This window comes from Suricata suricatta, chromosome 1 (genome assembly GCF_006229205.1).
Source record: "Suricata suricatta isolate VVHF042 chromosome 1, meerkat_22Aug2017_6uvM2_HiC, whole genome shotgun sequence".
In the NCBI taxonomy this organism is placed as follows: Eukaryota; Metazoa; Chordata; class Mammalia; order Carnivora; family Herpestidae; genus Suricata; species Suricata suricatta.
Window position 1 is genome coordinate 15,338,115 of NC_043700.1, and position 23,041 is coordinate 15,361,155.

Sequence of the window (23,041 nt, forward strand, 5' to 3'; positions counted from 1 at the left end):
AAAAGGAAAAATTTGTATCCTGGATTTTTTAATGGAAGCAAACCCATCAGTAAAATTTCCCAAATCTTCTTTTTCCTGTTCTCATTTTCAATGGAAAGAATATCTGCGTTAGACAATTTCCTCTTGACTAACAATAATCAAACAAGACAATTTTAAATTAATTTAAGAGGAAGTAAAATCATAATAATTTCTGTGTAAATAAAAGATTTAAACTTAATGTTGGTTTTTATACACCTACTTTTTAAAAACTTTTCAATATTTTTAAAATGACTTCAATTTTCTAGAAAAAAAATTAACAATAGATAACAACATACATAAATGGGGACATATTTTTCTTTCCGTCTTGGACTCCAGTTGGCTCGACATGCTACTGTAGTCTGGGACCTTCACATTTCCTTCTTTATCCTCTTAATCTTGTAGGCCTCCTTTTCCGAGATGCATACAGAACACTTGATAAATATCAAGCGAGGGATTTGACTAGCTTTTTTCTCTATTTTTCCATAGAGTTGACAGTAATTTACTTGAATAAAATAAAATCTAGGAGGGAATTACATAAGAATCAATCCCCTTATATTGAGAAATCGTTTATATTTTACTAGGTGTCACAGTGTTTTTTTCATTTTTTTTTCTCTTCACTCATTAGATAGAGGTACTAAAATTTCTACTAACCTAAGGGAATGGTATCTTATGTTGATTTTAAAACGCTACCAGGATAATTGGAGTTGACCGTTGAAAATGAATGACCAAATAATGGAAATTGTTGATGGCTACTTATAAAGGAGTTTTATAATATAATTATCCATATCATTGTTAAGACTTCGAATTTCCATAACTTTTAAATACACAATTTGAGAATTTTTAGGAAAAACACAAATCAATCCTCACCTGCTTCTATAATAATCAACCTCTTCTCTCTGCCCTTCCTGAGGGTCCTGGGGAGGATGCGCTGGCAGCCATGTTTGTACCAGGCGATTCCATTTCTCTGGCCACAGCTGGTTTTTTAGGAGGAGAATGACTGAACTAAACTAGGCTAATTAGGCACTGCCTCCCTCTGGGGAATTTGAATTATATGACACTGAATGCCCCAGTCAGGCAGTAGTGTTCCCCACAACCCCAGACAAGTTCATGCATAATTGGCACCAGGCAATGTCATAGGAATCCACAGACAACTTGAAGCAATGAGAGGACAGAAGCTAAGAGAGAACAGGCTGACTCACAGAGGAGAGAAGGAACTAGATGGCATCTAAGATGGAGAAAAAATCGCTAACTAGTCATTCCGATGTTCCCCTAAGGCCTCGCTGTACCGCTGGCATTTCAGTGATACAAGATTGCCCTGTAGTTTCATAAGGAAGACCCTTTTTACCAGAGATCTTAACAGGTAGTCCCTACCTGTGGGTGCAAGTGATCCAAAATTGTCACCCAGATTCGGGCACATGGACAGAGTATGACATCTCATCAGGAGAATGAATATTTCACTGTCCTCTGTGGTACTCTGATAGAGAACATGATTTTAAATCTAGGAAGGTGTCTTATGTAAGAATGCTGCCAGAAGAAAGGGATCAGGAGTCAGGTTATCGTAGAAAGTAGAGGCAGCAGAAGCTACTGGTGGAGCTGTGGATCTGGAGTCGGACACACTTGGGCAGGCCATTTAATCTCCTCAGTTTCCTCATGTGTAAATTGTGGACATAAAGCTTGTACAAACTAAGTACAAAAAAGCACTTAGTACAAAAAAATAGAAATGCTTGAGAGGCACAGGGGTGGTTTACACAAAGCAAAGAGCAGGGTAGAGAGAACAATAATATGAAAAGTATCACAGGAAAAAGAGAAAACTTCATCTCTTTGGCTCTGGAAGAGTATGCAGAAGTTAAGAAGATTATGACTCACTGTTATAAATCCTTTCTAATCATTAGGTCTTAGACTTGCTTGAGCATTTCAGAGCCGTTTCCTAAAGTGACTGAGCTTTTGGTGCCCGAGTGTATTCAAGAAGAGGCTCACGTGCATCTGTGTGGAGGTGCTGTGCAGACCCTAGGTGATTTCCAAATTCATTGTAGGCTCCGAAATATGCTCTACCGTTCACTCATTCAAAAATATTCAAAAATTGCTGAAGACCTGATCAAGGAATAGCATAACAGACTCAACACGGAAGAAGTTGTGGGAGGCTGGTTGGCTGTCCTAATGGAATACTTGAGGGGCTGGTGCTGATATTGATGAGATGGGTCTAGAAGACACTCTTTGTATTCTGAACCTTTCTTGCCATTCCGCACCGCTGACAGTTACTCGTTTTTCTGCCTTCCTTACCTTAGACATCTCGATTCCACGGAGGAACAGAGACGACTTTGCTCCTTTCTCTACATGACAGTGAGATAAATTCTCCTCTGAGTCTCCAACCTATGTGTAGCAACAGCTGTGAGAGTAGGCTCTAGCAAATGATTGATTATGTTATTTCATAATAGAAGCAAGGAGGATTCCTGAAGGAACGGGACCAGCATTCACCGATGCCAGGGAAAATGTTTAGGGTGTAGCTTTTGCTATCTTTTCAAAGCTTCTGGCTTAGACCTTCACTTATCAGACACTGAAGAACAAGGTGACATTGTTAGCAACAGGGTATCTATTCCCACAGTAACAGTGGGGTAACATACTTCATTTTGTGTTCTGTTTATAAATTAATAAGAAGAAAATTAACATATATGAGGCTGATGAAGCAATATGTTCAATGATCAAATATGGAGAGAATTAAAATTCCTAAAAGTAGGTTGCTGTTTTCTTCTTAAACTGATGGTCAGACTTTAACAAAAACTGCATTAAAAAAACAAACAAACAAAAGTAAATAGAACTCGTAGAACACTGAAGTTTCCTTTTCACTTCTCAGTGTAGAGAATTTTTGTTTCTTGGTCTGCTAATTTCTTGGGAGGCTAATTCTTTATAATGGAGCCTGTATTGGGCTAATTCATAGAGTGTAGCCTACAGCTCTCAGTATTTAATGAGAGTTCTCGGCCAGAACGGGGAGTGTAAGTATTTAAAATGCAAAGGTCACTATTGTGAGAGGCCATGATGTGGAAAATGAGACTTAACAATGACATTTTTCACAATAGGCAAGATGGGGAAACAACCTCACTGTGGATCAGTGGAAGAATGGAGTAAAGAACATGTGATGTGTACGTACAGTGGAATGTTATTCAGTTCTTAAGCAAGAGAGAAATCCTGTTGTAGGAGACATAGATGAACCTTGAGGACATTATTCTGGTGAAATAAGCCGGTCACAGAAAGACAAGTATTGCACGATTCTGCTTACGGGAAGTATTTAAAATAGTCAAACTCAGAGAATGGTGGTTGCCAGGGGCAGGGGCAGGGCTGCTGGGAGCATGAGCTGCTGTTCAGCAGGTGCAATATTTCAGTTATGCCCAATGAATCAGTTCTGAAGATCTGCCCTACAACACAGTGGCTGTAGTTAATGACACAGTATCGTATACCTACAAATCTATTAAAAGGGCAGATCTCATGTTAAATATTCTTACTACTAAATAAATAAATAAATAAACAAAGAAATAAATGCCCAAACTGCTACAATGTCATGCTATCTTTGACATAGTGCTATAAAGGGCAACACAGTGTCACCATGGAACAAACTGTCGTATTAAACTTTAATCCACTCACTAAAAAAATGGATTGTGGAAAACAATGTATTTCCTTTTCCCAATCAGATGTAGGGTTTGGAAAGAGGAGATTAGTTTAAAATAACAACAACTTCTACATCCTGAGAGGTTACTATGTAGCAGGCACTACACCAAACTCCTTAAATGTAGTATCTTATTCAAACCTCATGGCAGTGGTATGGGATGAACGCCATTATTATCCCCATTTTACAGATGAAAGACTGAGGCTCAAGAGGGAGAATAACTGGGTGAAAGGGCTTACAATAATTAGGCCTTGAAAGTATGTCTTTCCGATTACTCTTCTCCTAGTCTCTCTTAAGCTCACTCTAGGAAAGTCTCCATGCCCACTACTCAGTGAAAGGTAACTTAGCAGAACTCATCAGTTCAGTGTTTGTGCAGTTGACCGTCTCTTCCTTCTCCGTATACTTTCCTTGCTTGGCTTTTAAGAAACCACATGTTCCTGGAGTTCCTCCTCCCTTAGTGGCTGCTCCTTTCAGTCTCCTCTGCTGCTTCCTTCTCTTACTATTGGGCTGCTCTTGGACTCAGTCCCTGGGCCTCTGGTTTTCTCAGTACTCATGCCCTGGTGATCTCATTCAGTCTCTTGCCTACAAAAACCATCTATAGGTTGATATCTCCAATCTGGACCCTTTACCTGGAGGTCAGACTCCTATATTGGACCACTTACTCTACCTCTCTATGTGGGTATCTCATGGACACCTCATACCCATGGCCCAAACAGAACCTCTGGTTTCTCCCCAGACCTGCTCTACCCACAGTCTGTATGGGCAAAGGGTGGCAAATGCCATCCTTCTCAGATGCAAAGATTCAAATCCTTGGAGTCAGTCTCAACTCTTCTCTTTCCCTCACGTCCCACATGCAGTCTGTCAGGAAGTCCTAGTTTCTCTGTTTTCAAAATGCATCGAGAATCCGATTTCTCCTCACCTCCACGGCCTCTGCCCTGCATTGAGCCACCATCATGTCTCACTTAAATGGTCACAATAGCCACCTAGGTGGCTGTCCATCCTCCTTCCTGCCCTAGTGTAGTTTGTTCTCCACTGAGCTGCCAGAATGATTCAGTTAGACCAGAGTTGAATAACAATTGTGGTAGCCTTGAAATCTCCCAGTGACTTCCATTTTTACTGAGAGTAAAAGTTGAAATCCTTGCTACAGAAGTGCTGATGCAGAGGGGCACACGTACCCCAATGTTCATAGCAGCACTGTCAACAATAGCCAAATCACGCAAAGAGTCTAAATGTCCATCAACTGATGAGTGGATCAAGAAGAGTGGTTTATATATACAATGGAGTACTACATGGCCATGAGGAAGAATGAAATATGGCCATTCGTAGCAACGTGAATGGAACTTGAGGGTGTCGTACTAAGTGAAATAAGTCAGACAGAGAAGGACATATGTTTTCACTCTTAAGTGTAACAGGAGAAACTTAACAGAGGACCATGGCGGAGGGAAAGGGGGGAGTAGGGAGAGGGAGGGAGGCAAATCATGAGAGACTCTTGGAATTTAACAGAGGACCATGAAGGAGGGTGATGGGCATGGAGGAGGGCACTTGTGGGGATGAGCCCTGGGTGTTTTATGGAAACCAACTTGACAATAAACTATAAAAAATAGTTGAATTCCTTGCAGTGTTTGAAGGGAATGATGTCATCTGGCCACTGTTACTTCTGACTTCCCCTCTGCTTACTCTGTGCCTGCCTTTCTCCCTGGCATTCTCACTGGCTTCCCTGCTGGTCCTCGAGCGCCCCAGCATGCTCTCTCTGACAAGAATGGTCTTCCCTCTTCAAAGCCATCCGGTCTTCTCAGTGAGGATCCTTTGACTATCCTAAGTAATGTGGACTCTCCCCAGATCCCTGCTTAGTATTGCTTATTTACATAATCTCTTTCTGATGTATGTAATCTACTCATTTAAGTTGTTTTTAATTAATTTTTGCCCCTCCCTGGCAAGATTTTAATTCTTAGTTTCAAACACAGCTCTGTGACTAGAACAGACTTGACACAGTAGATACCCAATAAATAATGGTTCAATGAATCAAAGTGACAGGATCTCAAACCTTAATTTGTGTTTCATGCTGATGCTCTGGGGATTATGTGATGAAACCAGCTATCTCTGGTCAGCATGGATAGAGACAAAACCATGGAAGAAGAAAGTTATCGAACTTAAGTGTCCAAGCATAATAAAAGCATTTAGAAGGACCAAACTATGTTAGGTGAGTAAACTGAGTTGTTAACATGGCGGCGTTTGCTATGGCTTCTCCTGCCCCTGCTTCCTGGAGGCACGTGGCCCAGGACACACGTTTGCTCTCTGACACTTGGAGAACCCTGTATGTAGTGTCCCAGCTTGATTTTACTCCCTACCTCATAATATAAACAATACCAATAATATTATTAGCGTCGATATTATTAATAATTTATATTATATCAATAATTTGTTATATACTTTTAAATCATATAATTAATACCACATAAATATTAAAATTTCCTAATTATATTATTGATATTAATGTACTATTAACTATTAATGGACATTAACTTATATAATTTAATATTTTATTATTATATTTATAATAAATATAAGTGAGTTGTAACAGTGCCTGCATGTAATAAACTCCTAGTATTTTTTAGTTGCTATTATAATTATTGTTATCATATTTTATAGGAGCTTTCAACAGATATTACTTTAATTCAAAGAAATTTCTCTAATGAATTAACTTTGCATACCACAATTAGCTGATGAAGGAGATCTTTCTAGTAGAGGTATGAAAATACCCATTTGTCTTTTTAATCATCTGAGCTTAAGGTTTCTGCTTTACAGGTGGCAAGAGGGATGTGGTGTCAATAAGATGTCTGATTTTCTACAAAATTTAAAAATCTATCTCTTCAAAGATATGTTTTGGATTATCTTTGATAATGCAGCTACAGGAAATAGAATTATACACATTATTTACTTGGGTATTAGTGTTTCCAGTACTCCCACCACTGCCGTAGTTGTTAGTACTTTATCTTTATTAATGGCTACAATTTATGTAGTGCTTGCTCTGTCCTAAGTAGTTCACTTCTACTGTCTCCCTAGTCCTACCATAACCCATGAATTAGGGATTAGTTAATATTCTCATTTCCTTGCTCAGACCCACAGAGAGGTTAAGAAGGATGTCTCATCCCATAGCTAGTGATGGAACTGAACTGAAATCTGCTGTTTATCCTTAAAACTTATGCTCTTAACAGTATATCATTTTGCAGAAACCAAGAAGAGGGACACATTTCTCTTCTCAATGATTACTAAATGCCAGTAGGATGGCAGTATGAGAGCATTTTACATAGAGGGAAATAAAGATTTACTTCCCAACAGTCTGGATATTAAAGATTGGTGAATATATGTTCTGAAATAAATTTTAAGAGGTAGAAATTGATCAAGTTTCAGTGAAAATGAATATTGAGGTACAAAGGAGTAAATGCTGGTTGAATTAAGATACATGTTTCCTGCCAAAATGAATTGTAATTGCTAATTATTTAAGAGTCTTTATATATGTAAAGTAAATCAAGGCATTCAATGGTCTGACATAAAAAATATTTCTGTGAAACTTAAAAATACTTTGAGGACTGAAGTGGTTTGCAGAGTATTTCTGGATTAAAAATCTGTGTATATTATATATACACATTGATATATATTGGTTGCTATGTATATTTTTTAAATTAAAAAGTACCCAGAAATTTATTGATGAATTTAGTAGGGTTTTAAATATGAAGTTGGTTTCTTTCTCCTTTCCCTTCCTGCTCAGAAACTCACAAAGCATACGGTTACATAAGAAGCCCAAATCAAAGGAGTTAGGGTCTCTACTGAACACCTGTAAGAAGAGATTGGAAAGTGTAATGTACCACCCGGCAGTCTGAGGACTGGGAGGCCGCAGCAACTGCAGATTTTTGTCTCTCTTGCTGAAGAGGTATCTTTGTAGTCTCTGGAGAAAGCTCAGGTAGCTGTTTGTGGCTTTCAGGATCGTGTCCTGAAACGGGAGTTATCTGAATGCAAAGAGATGCTGTGTGTATCTCAGGCACAGGGTTAGGGGGTGGTGAGCAAGGTGGTACTTCAACAGACTGGGAAAACTGTGGAGTACTAAAGTGAACACTACTTCCTAGATCCTGGTTATGGATTAGTTTCAACGTAGAAATTCGTCGAGTTTGACAGTCCTGCGTGTAGTCTTCTTGTAGAAATGGGGTGCTGGTGTCAGCATTTGATGGGGGACCAGTACTGGCAGCTGCTGGTAGTGGGTTAGTGATTTTTTGGGTGTATGACACAGTTGTGTTAGATTCTTCCGAATACACGATTGTCTGGTTTGAGTCATCATTAGAATACATAGCTTCCTCTAGAGGTTTTTGGTTAGTAAAGTACTTTGTACAGGAGGGAGTTTGTGTGTTAGTTACTAATTGGTCTAAAATGTCACCCTTTGTGTGACTGGTTATCAGGGAGCTACAAAAGCTCTCTTTTCTGGGTGGTGGAAAGGGTGCCTGGATTGCCAAAAGCATCCGGAGAGAGAAATAATGTTGAAGGAAAAACAGAGAGAAAGTCAAAGTTAGTCATTAAAGAAACCAGCATCAACCTGACCCTTAAAGAAAGTAAAACAATGTCATACCTCTCTATTCTACACATTTTGTTGGCTAGATTAAATGATCATTTTTATTCTATTTAGAATGCCTTTTAATTTATTATCAATGGTTGCCCTCTGGGAAAAAATGGTTTCATGGAGAATCCATATGAAGTTTGACTCCATCTATATTCTAGAAAATTATGTTAAAAATGAACGTGTGTTCTAATTTTTAGACCTTGAGGAATATGCATATTTTTAGAATTTGAGGTATAGGTACCATATATTTAGTCACACCGTTTGGATAACATTTTTCAGGCTTGAGGCACAATTTTACTAGTATCTCCAACACAGGGTTCTTTCAGTTACCATAATGAACAGCTCAGAACTCCTATTTACTGAATAAATGTATGGCTGGCTGCATAGCTTTGAAATCAAAGCATCGGCCAATAGCTTTTTAAGAATTAGAAAATATCATAAATATTAGGTTAGAAAGTGATCTGCTTTTATGAACTGAGTCAGAAAAAAGCCCCCACAAAGCCTGTTTTAAACTTAAACATGTTGTAAATTTAAGTTTGGCAAGAAATACAGATAGAAAAGCAAAAACATATTAAAGAGTAAAGATGTTCTAAATATGTACATGCTGCTTGATCAGAGGCTTTAGAGCACATTTTTAACCATGTTTAAAATAACAGAGTAGACAAGAACGGGCAGGATTACCTGAGTTGGTGACTTTTTTTCTTGTAAATTTGGTCGAACGCTTCTAAAACCTTTTGCTGCAAGAGAGGAATATGTAGCATCGCCGTTCAATGTCTCTTGATTTCGATCATTGTAAGGGCTCCAAGCTTTTATTAAGGGAAGACAAATTGGATACAAAAATATCTACATTCACTTTTAACATTTTTTTGGTAAAATTTATTTTTATTTCCAAAATAGAATTTAATTTCTAAGAAGAAATTTAATAGTTTAATAGACATACTTGGGGGCACCTGAGTGGCTCAGTCGGTTAAGCATCCGACTTTGGCTCAGGTCATGATCTCACAGTTTGTGGGTTTGAGCCCCGCGTTGGGCTCTGTGCTGAAGGCTCAGAGGCTAGAGCCTACTTTGGATTCTGTGTCTCCCTCGCCTCCCACCCCGTCCCTGTCCCTCCCCCACTCACTCTCTCAAAAATAAATAAACGTACAAAAAATTTTTTAAAAATAGACATAATTGTATAAGCAATTCAAGCTTACTATGAGGTCGACAATGTGACTACAAATATGTTAACAAAACAAAACAAAACTCACAACAGATGTAATGGTTATTCAGAATAGCTTTTCTGTACCTGAGTCTGGGGACTGAGAATCACGTCCTAAAAGAAAAAAGAATGCTGAAATTAATACCAGGATAAAAGAAATGAGCAGTCTAGTAAAGATCATTTGGGAAAGAACCACAACCATCTTTTTTTTTTTTGCAAACATTATTTCATTTCTAAAACTTGAAGTAAGTCAGATCTAGTAAATGAGAGGTTTGTGCATTTATGTTTATTTCAATTAAAATATCATTCATTAAACATAATATGTAATTAACACATATAACAAACACTGATTTCTTCCCTGCAGTAATATTGCAACCATGTAATTTTATCTTAGTATTGTCCAAGCTGGATATATGAATTTTTAAATACCAAGTTAAAGGATCAAAAGGTATCTGATTTATAAATAATAACTGCTCCTCCAAGCATTAAATCAAACTCCCAGATACTTAGCTTTCACTGCCCTGGTGTTACTAACCATACTCAAGTCCTGTGTTATGTAGCAATCAATTTTTTGTAGCCTGCATTTCATTTTTATACTTTAAGGAAGTATGGTAGGTGTTTCTACCATATTATGCAATATTTTCAAATCATTCTCTGAACTTTGAATTTTTTTCTTGTTGCCATTTTAAAATCATTTTGTATTCAAATATGAAAAAGCTGTTATACTATATTCCATTGTCTTGGAGTAAGCTGTGGAAAACAAGTTTGAATTAATACATTGCTTTGATAATGCAGTTGGAAAATGGTTCCATGGCATAATTACTATTGGGTTTATTCAAATTATACATTCAAGAATAGTCTGTAACTGGAGCACCTTTGTGGCTCAGTAGGTTGAGTTTCCGACTTCGGCTTAGGTCATGATCTCATAGTTTGTGAGTTCGAGCCCCACGTCAGGCTCTGTGCTGACAGCTCAGAGCCTGGAGCCTGCTTCTGATTCTGTGTGTCCCTCTCTCTCTGCCTCTCCCCTGCTCATGATCTGTCTCTCAAAAAAAAAAAAAAGGAATATTCTGTAACTGATGTACACTTGAGGTAATCAGTTTGTATTGCTTGGTTCTTTTATACCACATGGTCAACTTCTCATAGAATCATAAAGCTGAACTTAGAAAGGACCTTTGGGGTCATCCAGCCTAGTCTTCTGTCCAGTCCTGGACTCCTCCTCAAAGCTTCCTGTGACCATTATGAAATCGCTGTATCTCAATGCCTAATAGAACATGAATGTTACATGTAAAAAGGACTCTTCATTTTCTTTCTAATGCTTATGGGATATTTTGAAATCTAAACACATGAATTTGGAGTGATAAAAACGAGTTGGGAAATGAGAGTTTGATTTTTAGATAAAATATTTGATACAGACTCTTTCTAAATCAAAGGAAGAAAACTATGAAATAACACAGAGTACATAACCAGCGTCTCCAGCTCAGGTGAGTTAGAGAAGACTAATTCATCCTTTATGATAATTGCTAATTTACTATGGAATTTATTTCCAATGAGTTCAAAATCATTTTACCATAATAAAATGGGTACCACAAAGGAAGATAGTAACTTTAAAGACTTACATGTAAAATGCTCACTACTGGATTCTACTTCTAGGATTTAATAGAAGCAGAAGTATTAAAATTCTCAATCATGTAAAGGATGAGGAGGACTTTATAAAGAAAACAAACATGGTGTAGCGATACAGAGCAGTCATTAGCATTTTGCTCTGGGGCACTCAGGAAGATGTAATAAGCACCTGAGTGTCACATACTGTTTGTGGACAAGGAACAAGTGTTGGGACCTGGAATGGCAATGAAAAGGGAAGGAGCATTAATAATTATCATTTATATCATAATTACTTGTTAAGAATAGGGAGTTTATTTCAACTTAGTTTGATAAAACTGAGCTCATAATGAAGGGTGTGTGGGTATATGCCGGGGATGGAGGTGGTAAGAGCCAGATGCTTGGAAGTACAAGTGGTGTGGACACAGTGAAGGGGAGGGAGGTATATTTAGAGCAGATTCGAAGGATGCTTGAAATAAACTTCATCTAATTGGTGGTTTGTAGAGGGGCAGTTCTGTTTCTTCTTACTGGTGGCCATGCTGTAGATTATGGAACCTACAAGGGAATAAACATTGTGTGCAAGATTCACAGGATGGTCACTCTAGGTTCAACCAGAGGCTTGCTCTCCCCCTATACTGGGCCCAGAGATGCCAAATAAAACTGTACCTATGCTAGAGGAAGTATGAGATATTAGTGAGGGTGAGATTTTCAAACTGTGCTCAGATTTTTAAAAATGAGGATGAGCTCTACTGAATAGCCCTGCTTACCATGGTAGACACAAACGTGTGGAATTATGAGCAAGGAGAAAGGAGAAAAATGGCAATGGATTAAAACCTCAGGATGAACCCATATGTTAATGAATCTTATGTTAATGATTACAGTATACTCTTAAGTGAGTGGTCTCTTAAGGATATTCAAATGTACAACATTCGTTTCTTTAAAAATAAATCCTGTTATATATAGCTAATATACCAAGTCCTGACTTGCTCTTTTATTATAACTCTTTAGAGGCACTGATGGGTAAATACCATCCCATGTGAATACTGTTCACCATAGCCTTACTTTTATTTAATTTCTGCCAAGAATGCTTAGGAAAGGGAGGGCAAGTGTGCTTTGGAGCAGGTAACAGAAAGCATCCTGGAACCATGTCAAGGAAAGATAACATAGGGTCTGACATGTAAATGATTTGGCAGATCCATGGGGGAAATGGTTCTTGCCCAGTATCTTGAGTATGATTCACGATTGCTCACTTGTGAAAAGCTGCAGCTTGAATTCCAGGGATCAGAGACTTTAATTTCTAGTGTTCTTTATAGTTGATGGTCATTGCTTCTCTGAAAATTGAAGAATGAGTAAATGGGACAGACTTATCATTCCCTGGCTCTTATGCATGTGAATGTAAATAGGGTCTGTGAGAATTAAGGACCGTAACCGCTTTTCTCTGGCACAATGAACACTCCCTGTGTCCAGCCCGAAGGTGGTGACGCCTGTCACAGAACTTGTCAAGGCATTCCTGGCTTCGCTTGGGGATTGGGCTGGATGTCCTCAGAGGTCCTTTCCAATTTTATGATTCCACCATTATGATTTTTATGTAGCTGTGTTGGTGGTACCTGTTATATCGTAATCTCCCCCCTGAGGTTTTATTTAAATTCCTTTTAACTGGTATGCTATATTAGACATTATAAACTATACTTTTTTTTGAAAATTATGATGATTTTAATTCTTATAGCTCCTTTCTTTAACAGGTTCAAATGCTTTGCAAGAATTACTTAAACATATTAATTCAAGCCAACTAATTGAATGCCTACTGTGTTTCTAAGTGCTGTGATAAGCCTTTTTATTTATTTTCTTCATGTACTCTTATTTAATTATGACAAATCCTTGTGAGTTTGGGAAATGATTATGTTCTCAGAGGGATTGGAAAATGCCAAAAAATTTATTTTTTTTAAAGAAAGGAAACGTGAAGTACAAATAGTTGTAATTTCCCATGGGTATATAAAAAACACCCGGGTGGTATTGGCAGGACCAAGTTTCTTACCATAGTGGGTCTGGTCTCCACAGCATACCACCGTACTGGTGTTATCTTAGACTGCCGTGAGTTCTGGTGAAATGAAATGTACTTTGTATCTCTAAGTCTATAATCAACATACTCATTGTTGTGGTTCTAGCTTAGGTTGAAAATATCAGTGTGTGCTATGAATTGTCCATTGGGACATTGCTTCTTCTAAAAGACAGACACACTGATTTAAAAAAAAATTTTTTTGTGTGTTTTTTAAATTTATTATTGAGACAGAGAGAAACAGAGCATTAGTGAGGGGCAGAGAGAGAAAGGGAGACACAATCTGAAGCAGGTTCCAGGCTCTGAGCTGTCAGCACAGAGCCTGATGCAGGACTTGGACCCACAAGAAACACACTGATTTAAAGGACAAATAGTTGGTCACTTGTGGCTTATATTGACTTTGTGACCTGAGCGGGGAGAGAAGGGAGCTTAGAATCTTTTGTGGAGGTAGTCTTTTACTTACAGGTTGTTTTATTTTAATAATATCTAATGTAATAAATATTTACGAATCGTCTTTTGATTCACAAAAAGACACTCTGTCAAATAAGTTCTTATGAAGGCTACCATAGAATATAAGAGGCATAAACAGAAGCTGATTTCTTTCTTCAAAATATAATTAAAAGTTCCTTAAAAAGGAATCATATCTTATGTATCTAGTTAATACAAAAGAGATCCATTTTTAATGTAACAATTAAAAACAAAGTTCAGGGGCTTCATTCTCTAGAAATCTTACTCCTAGTGATATAAAATTAAAGAAAAAAATTTTAATGTTTATTTTTGAGAGAGAGAGACAGAGCACAAGTGGGGGCAGGGCAGAGACAGAGAGGGAGACGCAGAGTCTGAAACAGGCTGCGCTGACAGTTCAGAGCCCAACGCGAGGCTTGAACTCGGGAAAGGTGAGATCATGACTTGCGCTGAAGTCTGAGGCTTAACCTACTGAGCCTCCCAGACTTTCCTAGTGATATAGAATTTTATATGGTTGGGGCACCTGGATGGCTCAGTTGGTTGAGCACCCAACTTTGGCTCAGGTCATGATCTCATGGTTCGTGAGTTCAAGCCCTGCATCAGGCTTGCTACTGTCGGTGCATAGCTTGCTTCGGGTCCTCTCTTCTCTTCTCTCTTTCAGCCCCTCCTCAACTTGAACTCTCTCTCTCAAAAATGGACATTTAAAATAAAGTTTAAATGGTCCAGAGCCATTGCATACTCTTATTACTGAAGATTATTTCATATTCCTAAAGTACTAAATCTTTTCCATTATTTTGATTCTGAAGCATGAAATATTTTCTACTAAATTGAGTGTTACAAAATTGATAGTGTTCTAGTTTTGACTCTCTAAAATGGCAATCTCTCTTTTAATCTACTACGATTCCTTTAGCATGCTTTTGTAAATCATAACAATCTGGCATTGTTGAAGTCGTGCCACATTCCCTAGATGGTACCCTTAGATGGTCCACGTCTGAGCAGCTTGGGCCAGAATTTTACTTGGTTGAAATTCCAGTGGCATTTGTGGTTAGGCATTCCAATCACCTGATGGCCCTGGAATTCTATGTATTTATTTAACCAATCAATCAATGCATTTATTTATTTTCTTATTTCCCTTTATTCCCTTTTCTCTTGGGTATCCAATGTAAACTACATTTGGGTTTTTCTGACATTTTTCCATGCTCATATACACATGAACAAACATGTACACATACATATACAAAGACCTTTCTCAACCAAAATGATATCATACTACATACATTGCAATGCAATCAGCTTTTTAAAAAAATGTAATATTTTATGGAACACCCGAACTAGTATTTAAACTTGTACATTGAAATATGCTTGTGAGCTGGAGGTGGTGGTGGGTAACAGTGGGATTTTGCACATGAAAGCTTGTTTTTTCCCCTCAGAATAGCTGGTAGTTTAGGATGAAGTGGCTTTAATCAAGGACATTCTCAGTATTAATTAACTACCGAATTTATGTGTATAAAAGAGACTGATATGCATAGTTCGAATTAAAATTATTTAAATACTCTCAACTCTTTCCGACTTCTCCCAAACTTGTAAATATCATAAATAAAAAACAAGGAACCCCAGCTAACCAACCCACAATAAAATCAACTCACCAACCAACCAAGCAGCCCACAAACCAGTCAGAGTAAGGTCTGGGCATATTTCAGAATCTGGAGACACTAGGGTTACTGGGTTCACTTTGATCTTCCGTAGCAATAGCCCCTCCCAGTGCAGACTGTGCCCCTAGGCTTAGGTAAGTCAGACATTTGTCATAAAGAGACCCACCTCACTGGATGCTGAGATATCACACTCCAAATGCCTTTCTACAGATATTTCTATGAATCTGAATTGGACCAAGACATTTAAAAATATTTATTAGAAGAGTCTTTGCTGATTGGATTAAAGGACATTATAAGGTCTTTTTCAAAACTATTATTTTATCATACTGTTTGCAACCTTTGGTGAAGAAGTGAATTCATAATGATTCAGTTTCCAGACAATCCCTCTTCCTGACACCCTGTGTCCCTACCACCCAGGAGTTTTTAGGTAAAATGAAAACAACTCAATCATGTGTGAGTTATCTTAACTAAACATTGCCTTGCTTTCGTTTGTGAGGAAAAAAACCCCTAATTAGTTATTAACACTTGCAGCTGTTACTCAACATATTTTTGCCAGGTGACTGCAGTTTTTAATTAGATTTTTAATATGCTTTTTATAAGATATCAGTTTCGTTTGGCTTTTTATTTTTAGCACAAAAACAGTCATAAGGGTTAGGAGCTATTCTTGAGACAAGAAAAATAAGAACTTGTAGGACCTTTGAAAGGCATTTACAGCCACTTTCATCATCCAAACAAGATAATTCTGGAAAGAGAGAAAGGTCAGATAAAGCCAGTAGATTGTGACATTCTGTGAGTTAGTGATATTATACCTGCAGCCAAAAGGTTTGGAGAACTTTGAACTCTCTTCACAGATGTTAATGTAACAGACATGGCAGCACGTTTGCGAGCGCACCCACCGCTATCTGAAAGCAAAAAAATGATATAGCAGAGGCCACAGCAAAGGAGAAAGCACAAGCGGAATCATGCATTTTTAAGTGGAATGTGCCAGACATTCATGAGGGAGATGAACAGTCAGGCTTGGTAACCATGGAATACATCTGCAAATTTCACACCCGCCCCCAACTAAAACAAACAAAACAAACAGAAAATCCAGGAGTCTGTTTTAGCAATAGATGGTGATCCTTAGTGAAAACACAGACTTTATACTAATATCTTAACAGTTTTCTTTAATGAAAACGCAAATATGGAACTCAACTTTGTTTATTCCATTTAAATTCAATTAATATTAAATTATAAGCAGTGCGAGTAGCTTTTAGAGTTATGGACAACCTGTATTTCAGGACTGAGAGCTATGATATAGTATATTTTGTATCCATCATTTAGGTTTTACTGTATTTTAGCTATTTATGATTCCTTAAAGTAGCTTGAATCACTCCTTGAAGTAAGAGTTATTAACTGATACAGATGTGGTCTCTTTGATCAATAGGATTCATAAAGAAACATATATCATTTTAGAAATCCTCTATCTTCCTATTTGGAATCAAAGACAATATTGATATATACAGTATTGAAATGACCAATGTTTAAAAAATTAAATTGCTTTTATACTTTTGAACAATATATATGATCATCTGTATACTTACACTTTCTGGAAATCACAACATGAAATAAAACAAGTGAAAATGCACCAACTATTTTAACGTGATATGAGAAGTTTAGAGTAACAAGACTTCTAAAATTGGAAGGTTCATGTTCTATTTAGGAACGGATTCCAATTTCATTCCCACATTCCTTTGTATATGGAATGTGCAATAAATAGTTTTGCTCCTTCCTCAGGAATGAAAACAACCGAAATTGAATTCTTCTTGGAAGTTATAACAAGAAAAACAAATCATATAACCACCAATGTAATAACATCATTGTATATTGCCACATACTATTCTCCTTTTTTCCCTTTTCCTTTATCTTGTAGAAAAGTATCCACTTTGTTTATTGGAAGTGAGAGAATTTAAGAGTGTTTGGAAGTGCAACTTGAATTATTGGTAAAATCTCAAGCAGTAAGTTCAGTAGAATTTATAATTGGTGGAATGATTCTCTTACCAAAGTATAATTACTTAAATGTTTAAAATAATAATTCCCTAATGCAGACAATAACTAAAGCAGAATGACTTGAAGCAACATAAGTGAAGTCAAGTAAATCAAAGGTCAAACATGGAAAGACACAAATGGTAGAAACATACAGTACTAAAGATATCTCTAAGAGAGGCACCAAAAGGATTTTAGCAAACTGCAAAAAAAAAAAAAAAAAGGCTACAAGAGAGGGGTGTTTTAGGTAATATCACTGAATGTGTGGTGGATAGCAGCTATGAATGATCTAGAAGGATTGTGTAGTGAAGGGTGTTGAACATGGTCCCTGACCTCTAGGAAGTTTTATTTTCTAGTTCTGTTAATCCTGAACACCTGAAAAAATTCAAAATCAGGAGATTCAGGGTTATTCGTTCAACCCATGGTTCCAAAACTGTGTGCGGAGGCACCTGGGCCCCATCAGGAGATTTACAAGGTCTTGGGAGGATATTTTATGTTCTTGAGGAGAACACAGTGCTACCCATCAGACACGGCCGGAAACTACTAGCTTGAACTAGTTCCTGTTTTCAACGTAGTCAGTTGTGTTGTCTGCCTGTAGGGGATATCACATCTGTGAAAAGCAGGGTTTTGGTGATCACTGTGGCAAAAAGCAAGTACCCTCTGAAAATAATTTTGGGCCAGTAAAAGAGAGTGGTGATGTACGCTCTATTTCCATGGTCTGAGAAGTTTTGTGTGTGTTCAATAGGCACACACATCCCGTTAGTAAGTACCTGTGGTTATAAAGAATAAAAAAATGATAACTTTTTAAACTAAAGTGTATTATTTTTTAAATTGCTTCTCAGTTGGTAGAACATAAGTGCTTATTAAGTTGTCTGTGCCTACTGCTTAATAAATAGAATTGTTAGGTATTTCTTTTGGCTTGAGAGTATGGCTGAAAATTCCCAAGCTATCTTGGCATTGTACAACCAGAAAGTGTAGGAACCTCTGGGTTAAACAGTGTCTGTATTCTGAGCTAGGACCTAAATAAAATGATATGAGAATTGGTTTTTTATTAACAGTTTAATAAAGAGCTCCCCTTGAAAAGTTGAGACACTTGTGAAATTGCTAGAACAGAAAAATCTATTGTATTCTGTATCCACTGACTCATGTGTTGATACTTTCTGCTATTCCTTGAAGATAGGTGCAAGATCTCAAAATGAGGATCCTGTCTTGCATATGTCAGGTCATCTTCAAGAGTCCTGATGCTACCCTCATCTTCACACTCATTCATGACCTGCAAGGTGGCAGGTCGTAAATGACTTGCACACTCTTGCACGGATGCTACAGGATTCCTATGAGCTGTTTCCACCTGCAGGGAAACACTCATGGGTAAATCACACACTATGACTTCTCTGATGCCTTTCTCTCCTTCCTTTCTTTAGGAGCTAAGATTGTCCTTGGAAAATAATGGTTCGCAAGTTCTAAGACTGAAAATATAGCATGTGTTGTATATTTCTATACATTGTTTAGACACTTTTGTATGAAAAATGAATCACATTTCTTTGGCTTGTTTATTATGTATTTGACTAAAAAATGAAAAGCTAACTTAAAAGAATTGTTTTCGAAAACTTTAGTGACTGGCACAAGGACATTGAAATAGTAATATATCTCTTTAATGATTGATAGGTAGATAATGAAGACTAGTTTTATGTACAGATATTTAGGGACTACTCTCTACTTTATTTTATAGATAGGGTGACAATGCTTTCTTCAACTTCCTACATAAATATATATATTTTTTTAATAGTAATATTATAGTAGTACTTGGCATTTTAAACAAAAAGGTTCAGTCACTTCCAATCAATTTTGTATGCATCTGTTTGAATGTCAATTTTTATATGCATATATGTGTGTAAATTCACCCAGATAAGCAAAGTAACTATGCAAGTCAGAATTCTATATAGAGCCCCACTCACTCCTTTTAAACGAGAGCATGCTTTAGAGGGTTTTGTTCATGCTGTTGAAGCAATAACTTGGCTCAACTACCCCAGAGACCTAAATATATGCATAAATTTCTCCTTGCCTACTTTGCTATTAAGGATTGAATTCTATGACTAGGAAGATTAATTATTGAATGCATTGTAATGAATATGGCATATTTGGTATAATCACATATTGTACCTCTGTCATTAGTAGGGTTATAATATAAAGGCAAATCAACACTCCACAAAATAGGATACTGGGAAGTTAGATTCAACTTTAATCTGTGAGAAGGTGCCTGGGAACAATCAGTGAATAAAGCTTCCTCAAGTGGGCAGTTTGCTGGAGTGGCACCTCTCACACCATTGCCTTCTCCTGTTCGGCTATGTTCTCTCTATTCTATTTGCTTTCTTCAATCCTTTTCCTTAATAATAATGTCCTTTCATTTCCCATGTCTAACTGCAACATCTCCAACTGTCCAAATGCCTTTACTTAGTTCTTGTCTAGGGTTATCATCTCTCTTGATTTCTAACCCTTCTTTGTAGATTTTGACTATCTCCATTATTCTCATCTTGCCTGTTACTCTGCACATTTATAAGTGCATCTTTGGGGGCCGGCGACCCACACTTCTTTGAGGTCAACTTTAGCAGGTTTCTGCCAACAGGCAACCACGGAATCATGGACAGAAAGACAAATGTCTGTGTCTCTACTTGATCCAGGGATTAGATATTGGTTCTCACCAATGATTGTGAATCCTCCCTCAGAGCATTTTGCTAACAATAAGAGATAGCAACCAGGCAAGCAACTTGAGGTGAGAGAGTGTCCTGGACACCCTTTGCCCTTTGCCATGGAGTAACTGGCTAACTTGCCAATGACCACTGTGGATAGGAAATGGTATTATCTGTGAACACGGCTTCCAGAATTTCAGTGAGAAAGTTGTTTTTCAAAATCACTTGATAGCCAATATAAAAATTTCAAGGGACAAAGGTGAAAATAGAAGTTAAAATATTTCTACTATGGAAAGAAAATTCATATGTACCTAGCATGTGTCACAAGCACTATTACAATTAACTTGTATTATATAATACTGTATTATTATATAATGCAGAGTTCAGAGACCTTGGTCTTGTTAAACCTAGTTGGAGATACTGTTCTCATTCTAAAAATATAATACTTATGACTTTATGTCATAAGAATAATTATGTCATAAGATCTGGAATAATTAAGCTGATATCATATGAAGTTTTGGCACTCTGCTAACATTGCTAACATAAAGTGTTTATAAAAGGAGAACTTTGAATATTTTCTACTGCAGCAATTTGCCTATGAATTTAGGCTATTTTAAGTGAGAAATTACAAATGTATGCATCAAATGAGATGCTATCTTTTCCTAGGGCTCATAGGAGTTAATTTCAAGATATGATATAGAAAAAGGGAGTAAGAGTAGATAGCAAAACAGAAAATTCTACTTTTGATAGCTGTAAGATCGGAGCACAAAAACAAAGAAATCAAGTAATGAATTTAGATTCATCTGATCAGAAGAGCACTAAACTTAATGATTTAGGGCCAAGATGATTTTTGAAGAGTTTAAAACTAACAGAGACAGCATACCTGTGTTCATTTTGACCTTGGAGGGTTTGTTATTAAAATCTTCAGTTTTCCTGTAGAAAGAAAATGATGCATTAATTTGTTCACTAGTATGTGGAACAAAATATCATGAAAGAGTGTTTTTGTTTTGTTTTTGGTGTACCTGTGAGTTGATAGCACATTACCATTAGTCTTATTTTAAATCAGGGTTTTATAAGGTGGGCAGAATGTGTAATTCTATTCTAGTTAAACTTCAGTTACTATTGGTCCTTGATCATAAACATGAACTTGGGTTTTTGTTTAATGATGACCAATAATGGATAAAAATGGAGAGGAATTTAATTGTGTCAAAAATTAAATTTCTTTCATAGACATTTATACTAAGAGTTTTTGTTTTCTAAGCTCGAAAGTTTCTTTAGTTGTTAAGTGTCCTCTTCCAGAATTTTTAAAGGTTGTCTGGCACTTTTAAGTCATTACCTTACATTATTCAATCTATTACATTATTTATTTTGTTTGAGATCATGACCTTACATTATTTAATTTATTACTGGGTCGGTTTCTTCCCAGGGAATATTTGATGAATTGAGCATATATTTTGAGGAAACAATCAAGGAAGATGAGAATCACCTATTTTTTCTTCTTAAGACATAGGAGATACAAATTATGTTTGAAATGAAACCCCATTTATGTTTCAGTATCTGATGCTGTGGTTCTTCCCAATTTAGTGTTTGCTGTGTAACAATTGAGGTTAATTCACTAGAAATGGTTGGTGAACGTTGCTGGCTGTAGAAAAAGTTTGAAGATATTGTGCATTATTTTATGTCATCTGAGATGACCTGATTCTTTCCCTGACATATTCTTTCAGCACATTTTTAGAGTCTCTTGCTTCTCCATACACCAAGACCAAAGGGGAAGGGCATGCTCTCATAGGAAGCAGTTCTTTCAAGAGCAAGAGCTCTGAAGGAGAGGTTTAACCCCAGCCAAGCTGCCTTTGCTCCTGAGTTGGATGAACACGAACGTTTCCAGGCCCAATATTCCGTTTCCATGTATGTCAGCGCTCTTCCATCTGATCACTTCAAATACTTATTTATACATGATGGACAAGTGGGAACAAGGCTGAAATGTAGCAGTCTGTCATGATCTACCAAGAAAGACTTTTGATAAATACATTTTCCCTCAGACTCTACAAAGAGCACCAAGTGAGCTCCTTGTATTTCTTGTCTCTGCAAGAGTTCTTGCCCTCTCTTCCTTTCTGTTTCTCCTGTCCTCATGTGGCTGGCTCTATTCATCAGCTATCTTTTTCTTGCAATATGGCCATTGAAGTTCACCTCTTCCAGAAAGCCTGGTTTTGTTCATCACTACTGTGAAATTTTAATGACAAAATCAAAATGGAAATACCAGCTAAGTACAGTAATACCTATCTTCTCTCCCAGGGTAGGGGGGAAAGATGGTGAGATATAATAGCCTGAGAAAAACACACTTAAATGATAGGAGACTTAATTATGAACCAAGAGGAATAAGATTTCCTTTTGAGAGAGAGAGAGAGAGACAGAGAGAGAGAGAGAGAGAGAGAGAATGAGAGCACGAGTCAGAGAAAAGGGCAGAGGGAGAGAAAGAGAGATACTTAAGCAGGCTCCACACTCAGTGCCGAGCCCTATGCAGGGCTCGCTCCCTCGACCCTGGGATCATGACCTGAGCCGAAATCAAGAGTCAGAAGCTCAACTGACTAAGCCACCCAGGCGCCCCCAAAAAGGATTTCTTTTTAATGACTAGATTAAATTCCTAATACCTTACTTAATAAATACTAAAGCAGCAAAGCATATAGAATGGATAAAACCACAGTCATGAGATTCACCCCAATTTATTTTTTAGAGCTATAAACTGAAAACAATACAGATGATACCCATGTTATGTAGTTTTTGTATCAGCTGATTATGTTGAGTGTCTCTTCTTGCCTGGAGCTGCTGTGTCCAATACTGAGTTACTAAATATTACAGTGAATTTTACAGTAAAATTTCACAGGCCAACTGACTTTACAAAAAGTGAATGAGGGAAACTTCACTCTGATGATTTTTATCTCTTATGTATTCAGTGCATACAGACAAGGAGGGGGGAATATGTCCCGTCCTTCAGAATACACAGAAAGTGTGGCCCTTTGTGAAGCACTCTACCCAGCAGCCTCACCGTGGCTTGTTGTTGAAGAGATGCCAGACAC

The 23,041-nt window shown here is 37.3% G+C and overlaps 1 protein-coding gene across 9 annotated transcripts in view; it reads right to left on the reverse strand.

Annotated features, from left to right (window-relative positions):
- Positions 1 to 23,041, reverse strand: part of SORBS2 (sorbin and SH3 domain containing 2) — a 219,368-nt gene that overhangs the window by 78,909 nt on the left and 117,418 nt on the right. For 6 of the 9 annotated variants that reach the window (XM_029934733.1, XM_029934720.1, XM_029934717.1 and 3 more), the window contains exons 3-7: positions 20,851 to 20,900; positions 16,065 to 16,157; positions 9,571 to 9,597; positions 8,967 to 9,091; positions 7,543 to 8,169 (exon numbers count right to left, since the gene is read on the reverse strand). In XM_029934733.1, the coding sequence (XP_029790593.1) occupies positions 7,543 to 8,169; positions 8,967 to 9,091; positions 9,571 to 9,597; positions 16,065 to 16,157; positions 20,851 to 20,860 (882 nt within the window). In that variant the 5' untranslated portion in view covers positions 20,861 to 20,900. The remainder of the gene's footprint in view (positions 1 to 7,542; positions 8,170 to 8,966; positions 9,092 to 9,570; positions 9,598 to 16,064; positions 16,158 to 20,850; positions 20,901 to 23,041) is intronic. The other 3 variants (XM_029934742.1, XM_029934727.1, XM_029934736.1) reach the window with 1 other exon arrangement.